Genomic DNA, 6,000 nt, shown 5'->3' with positions numbered 1-6,000 from the left:
GCTTCTACAACCAATCTGTGTGAACACAACCAGCCCCATCTCACGGATCCTGCCCTCCCCTGGCCTCGGGGAGGAAAGAGCAGGGTATTCGGCCTGCTCTTCTACAGACTGTATATTCTCTCATACAAAAGCACAGGGTGAGCAGCAAACAGAAAAAGGCAGGAGATGGCCGAGACTTCAGTGTTGTAAAGGAAATGAGTCTACATCATGTCTTCAGCCAAACCACAGCTCAGAATTGGGCCAATTTGTCCTGCACTGAGGGGGTGGGGCTGGTCAAGTTCCACAGGGAAAGTAGAATCTCTTGGTGCTCCAACCTTGGGTCTGGGTTCCCCTCCCAGAGAAAGTCCTAATCTGGAAGCTACCAGCTAGAACGACACCGAGATAGCAGGTACCACTGAGAGGAGAACACGCCTACAGGCAGGAGGCACTCAGGGGCTCACCAGCTGTCACTTCTGTGTCGGGATCTGGTCCTGGGGCTGTGCGCATCACATGCTGGCACGTGTCTGCTCCTAAACCACGAAATGACATCGGGAACAGCCAAGCCAGTCTTCCCTAGATACCTGAGACAAAATCTAAAGCTGTGGTGACTGAGATGGGCACTGTGTCTTATGCTTATGCACCCCCAAAAAAGACCGAATTCCTACCGACCCACTGGGAACAATGACATCCTTATGCTTCCTCTTGGCCTGCTTGCTTGACTTGGAAGTCAGAGGGGTTGGACACTCTCCCCACTCTACCAAGGCCTGGAGGACCAACCACAGCTTTGGGAGTATGGTCAAGGCCAAATACTTTGCCACAGAATAACATTATAGGCTCCACAGGCCCATTGAAGACATTGGGGACCAGGAGAGTGTTCCTCCAGACTTAAGTCCTAAATTTGCTTATTCTCTGAGTTGACCTGGTCCTCAAAGTGAAGTGTGTCACTCTCAGAAGAACTGAGGGAAAAACAGATGATGTTTGCAGGAAGCCCAAGATGGTGGATAGAGGTGAGAAAGAACCTGGCAGGGTCCAGATAATCCTACTCAATGTCCAGAAACCAAGGGGACCTGTGGAGGCCCGAAAATGTGAGCCTGTTTCCACGTTGACCAGGGGTCAGAGAGATGGAACTTTCCTCTAGATCCTTCAAGGTTATTGTGCTTCTGCCTCAAACAAAGTTCCCACCTAGACTTTGGATAGGGAGTTCTGCTCTCTCTAGGTGATTTATTGTATACAGGTGTGGTTAATAGCCAGACCTTGTGCTCCAGGAATAGAGTAGATTGATCCTACCTCAAACAAGAGCCTAAGGATCCAAGCAAGTTCCAATTCCCTTTATGAAGATAACTTGGGATTCCACCCAGGGAGTGGTTTGCCTATAGAGTGTTTTGGTCTAGGGTATAAGCATGACTTGTCTTGTTCTAGCAACAGAAGGTTTAGCTATGAATGTAGCCGCTACCTTCAATTGGTATGTTCATTTCCTTGTATCATGTTAATGCAGTCTTTTATCTTACTCCTACCTTTTGGGGTCAGGGTATTTTAAGCAGCTGGAAATTAAACACAGGTGAATTTTCAGTACTCACTGGAATTCCCTCCCGATACTATCCTATGTGTTTCTCCGTTTTATTATTTTCATTTGTGTCTTCATATTCTTTACTATATTTCTAAATCACCTTTACCCTGGAGAAAAGTATTTTTGTTGAGGCTGGTCCCCAAAAAATGGCAGCCCAGCGTGGTGCGATCAGCCGACAGGGACCAGAAGCAAAAACTCCAGAAGCCTCAGCGTTAAAGTAAGACTAACTGCTGGACTGTGACTGAAAAAGCATGGGATAAAACCGGACTCTCTGAACATGGCAAACAATGAGGGCTGATGAGAAGCCAAGGACAATGGCTCGGGGTTTTGATCCTACTTCATGTTCTGGCTTTGTGGGAGCCTAGCCAGTTTGGATGTTCACCTTCCTAGACATGGACGGAGGGGGGAGGACCTTGGACTTTCCACAGGGCAGGGAACCCTGACTGCTCTATGGACTGGAGAAGGAGGGGGAGAGGAGTGGGGGGAGGGGGAGAAGGGTGGGAGAAGGGGGAGGGAAATGGGAGGCTGGGGGGAGGTGGAAACTTTTTTTCTTTTTTTTCCTTTTCTCAATTAAAAAAAAGATATTAACTCTCAGGCAAACAAAAAAAAAAAGACTGACTGGAGTGTGGCATGTGTATTGCTTGCATTTATGTATGTGCACCATGTGCATATCAGGTACCTGTGGAGGTCAGACGTGGGCATCAGGTCCCCTGGGACTGGAATCACAGATAGTTGTGAGCTGTCACACAGGTGTTTCCTGCAAAGGTGAGTGCTCTTAGTCACCAAGCCGGCTCAGACAGGACTTTTTGCAGAAGATCTATCTCATGGCTAGCTTTGGGGCCAGAAGGAGAGCAACACTAGATGTGAGCTGTATGTCTCTTAGAAATGAGCTGGGACGTGTGAAAGTCACTGAGTTCTGGTCTCATCTGGCAGATGTGTACGCACAGCATCTTCTAGGCTGATGGAAACTAACAAGGTAACAATGAATCCAAATATCAGGTGTACAGGGAATGTTGGGATGGCTGGTCATAGGGCTGTCTATACAAATAGGGATGCTGCTGGCCTCCTCTCCTCCCTGTATCACCCGAGAAAGATGCCTGTTTGATCCCCAGAAGAGGGACTTTGACAGGGAATAGGGAGCCCATCAGGTCCATGCCTAGTGCTGACCTTCTGCTGTGTTCTGTCTCTGGTTGAAGTCTTTTTCTCGACCTGCAATCTACCTAGGAAGACCTTGACCCCACCTTAAAAGTAATGGTCTGTCCTGTCCCTTTAAGAGACAAGCCACGCCCACCCCCTCCCTGTCTGGAAGAGACAGCTCCATTCTCCCTTACTTCTCCCCATTCCCCCCCTTTCTCTCTCCTCTTCCCTTCCATAACCCACTAAATTAATATCCAACCTCATTCTGCATGACATGCCTATCCATGTCTCTGTCTCTCACCCACCGCATGGCTCCCTGCCCAGGACTAACTGCCTTCAGGGACCTGAGGCATGGTCTCAGGACCCACTTGGGGAACAGCACCATCACCCACCATGCGGCTCCCTGCCTGGCACTTGCTTGCTCTCAGTCTCTCACCAGCCACGTGACTCCCTGCTGGGGCCTTACTGCCCCTAGTGGGCTCCTGCCTGGGACTGGCTGCCTTCGAGGCCTGTCATGGTCACAGGACCTGCTGCCCTCTGCAGCCACTAGCGCATTCGAGCGCCTCGGAACTTCTGGATGTACAACATGAAGACACAAGGACCAGCATGCTCCTGAGTATCTCATGTGGATTTCGGAAGGCAGAAACCATGGCTTCTTCCCTTCTTTTCTAGATTACAGAGAAAAGGACGTCTTCATTCCTTCTTCAAACTTCTTGTCGGTTTGGTCTTAACCATCTGGTCCAGTTTGGTTCCAGTGTTCATTTTCTGTATGCCGTTGGGTAAGGACTTTATTTTCCGTTGGCACAGCCCACAATAAATACAGAGGAAATGAGAGGCACCAGCAGGAATAGGATCAGAATACTTTAATAAGATATCAGTGTCAAAATACATTTCCTTATAAAGTTAAGCTCCTGGACAGTTACAATGCCGTCAGTAGGAATTTGACAATGCAGTAATGTTCGAAGTTGTTACATTGACAAGAAAGGTTAATGTGAAGCTTGGAATATTTCTCAGTGTTTTTTGTTTTTGTTTTTTTAGTAAAACTGCAAAGGGAAAATGCCCTTAATGCTGAGGCAACAACACAGGAAATCAAATACCAGCATTTACATGTCAATAACCCTTTACGTTCTCTCACCGCGTGTCAGGCCACACCGTGGACCAATGTGTGACTTGGACAACACCATGCCTAGATACTTTTAGCTAGGCTGACTTTGAAAGTTAATTTTTGGTTGGAGCAGTAAGTCCCTTTAGGCTTACTGCATTTTGGCCTGATGGACTTTGTATGTATTTAAAGTTTTATTGTACCCAAGTCAACAACATTGTATGTCAATTGGTATCACACACCCAAAAGGTGGCCTACCTCCTCCCCAGTGAGTTACAAAGTGCTCTGGGACCAGTATTTTCAGTGCTTTCTACCTATTCATGTCACTTCATGTGACTGAGACCTCAGCTAGAGGCTATCCCTGGAGGTCTGCCGGCTATTCACCAGCAGGGGGCGCTGCACCTTGGCTTTGCAGGACCCTCTGCCCTGCAAGCTGTGGGCTGTGGCGCGGTGCAGGGCTGGTCAGACCTGGCACCATCTCCCAGTTTAGCTCTCCAGGGACTGGGTCACTATATTATTTGTGAATCCCTACTTGCTTTGTGAATTCCCATTCAAACCATTTCATGGTAGCTGTGGAAATACCCAAATGTGCCGCATGAGAGAGACAGGTCGCGTAGCGTAGCTCAGTGCACTTGAAGGGCTAGCAACACCACCTGAAAAAAGTGAAAGCACTTCCTGCCCATCCCCCACGTGGCAACAATGACAATGCATACGTACACAATGCACAGCGAACAAGAGGAGAGGCGAGAGCTTGCCATACTCCCCCTTAGTGACTCCACATCTATGGCATAGCAACAGGCCAAAGCAAAAGGTCACCAGAGAGAGTGGTGGGGCAGAGGATCCGTAGCAGTGTTAGTACAGGCCTGTGGGAGTACTATACAGTTCTACAGTGTGCAGAACACCGAGAAGAATAACAAGAACAGCCCTAATGAGATCTTAAAAGTGATTTTGTGAGCAGGAATCCATTTCTAAGTTTTTAGATATTAAAAGTACCCATATATATGATAAACACCAAACCCAGATATAAATTTTCCTTAAAAAAACCCCTCGGTTTTGCTTTTGAGTAATAATAATAGTAAAAATCCACTGAACCTGGGGTGAGATGGGAGACATCATGGTTCAGGAAGGCCACTGTGTAGCTTCACAGGTAACCCTGGAGTTTACCCTTCACATTGCTTTCCCGCCCCGCAAGTCAGATCAAAATCAGAGCAAAGAACTGGCTTTTTACAATATGGTGATTGGGTGTGTGTGAGAGAGAAAGAGACAGAGAGACAGAGACAGAGAGAGAGAGAGACAGAAAGACAGAGAGAGACAGAGAGACAGAGAGAATCCACAGTGGGGCTCGGAAAGGAAAACTCTTCTCTTTGGCAACAATGACAAACGAACTTCCGCTGAACGGAGCCAAAGCTTTCCCTAGCAGGAGAGCCAACATCCACCATGACTGTTAGTAGGGATACTGAGTGTGAGAGAGAAACCTTTGGGGAATATAAATTAGAAATAAGTCAAGGGAGGGAGGGGGAAATCTTATAAAATTTCAGAACATTTTCATCGACGGTAAAACAAGTATGTATTTTTAAAACACAGATAATCAAGTGAGCATGTCAGATAAAGGCCACTGCTTGGTGACCTGGGCAGACCGGCCCGGTCAGTACATCTCTTAAGAAGTGTGCTGGTGTTAGATATACCTAGTTGCAACACAGACGGAAGGTGAAGCTGGCAGGACAGGATGGCCGGGCAGGAGCATGCCCGGCCGAAGGCCCTGGCTCAGGTGGCTTGATCCAGGGCTCTGAGAAGGTCTCTCCCCTGCAGGAGTGTGGAACTTCCCGGCACAGGGACGTTCACCTCACAGTCATATCTGGTCAGTTCCGGCAACAGGTAAGGCTCGAGCGACGGCCCCAGCAGTCGGCTCGCCATGCCTATGAGAAGGGGAGGGGAGGCAGTTTTATTTTTATTTTTTTAAATTTATTTATTTATTAAGGATTTCTGCCTCCTCCCCGCCACCGCCTCCCATTTCCCTCCCCCTCCCCCGATCAAGTCCTCCTCCCTCATCTGCTCGAAGAGCAATCAGGGTTCCCTGACCTGTGGGAAGCCCAAGGACCGCCCACCTCCATCCAGGTCTAGTAAGGTGAGCATCCAAACTGCCTAGGCTCCCCCAAAGCCAGTATGTGCAGCAGGATCAAAAACCCACTGTGATTGTTCTTGAGTTCTCAGTATT

General features: G+C 48.2%; 1 protein-coding gene across 1 annotated transcript in view; it reads right to left on the bottom strand.

Annotated features, from left to right (window-relative positions):
- Positions 1 to 3,531: 3,531 nt before the first annotated feature.
- Epas1 (endothelial PAS domain protein 1) overlaps positions 3,532 to 6,000 on the bottom strand; it is an 82,590-nt gene continuing 80,121 nt past the window's right edge. The window contains exon 16 of the mRNA XM_075955614.1: positions 3,532 to 5,701. Within this exon, the coding sequence (XP_075811729.1) occupies positions 5,550 to 5,701 (152 nt within the window). The 3' untranslated portion in view covers positions 3,532 to 5,549. The remainder of the gene's footprint in view (positions 5,702 to 6,000) is intronic.

Source organism: Microtus pennsylvanicus, chromosome 21, assembly GCF_037038515.1.
Source record: "Microtus pennsylvanicus isolate mMicPen1 chromosome 21, mMicPen1.hap1, whole genome shotgun sequence".
Lineage (NCBI taxonomy): Eukaryota > Metazoa > Chordata > Mammalia > Rodentia > Cricetidae > Microtus > Microtus pennsylvanicus.
The sequence above is the reverse complement of the archived record's forward strand: the minus strand, read 5'-3'. Positions and strand labels throughout refer to the sequence as shown.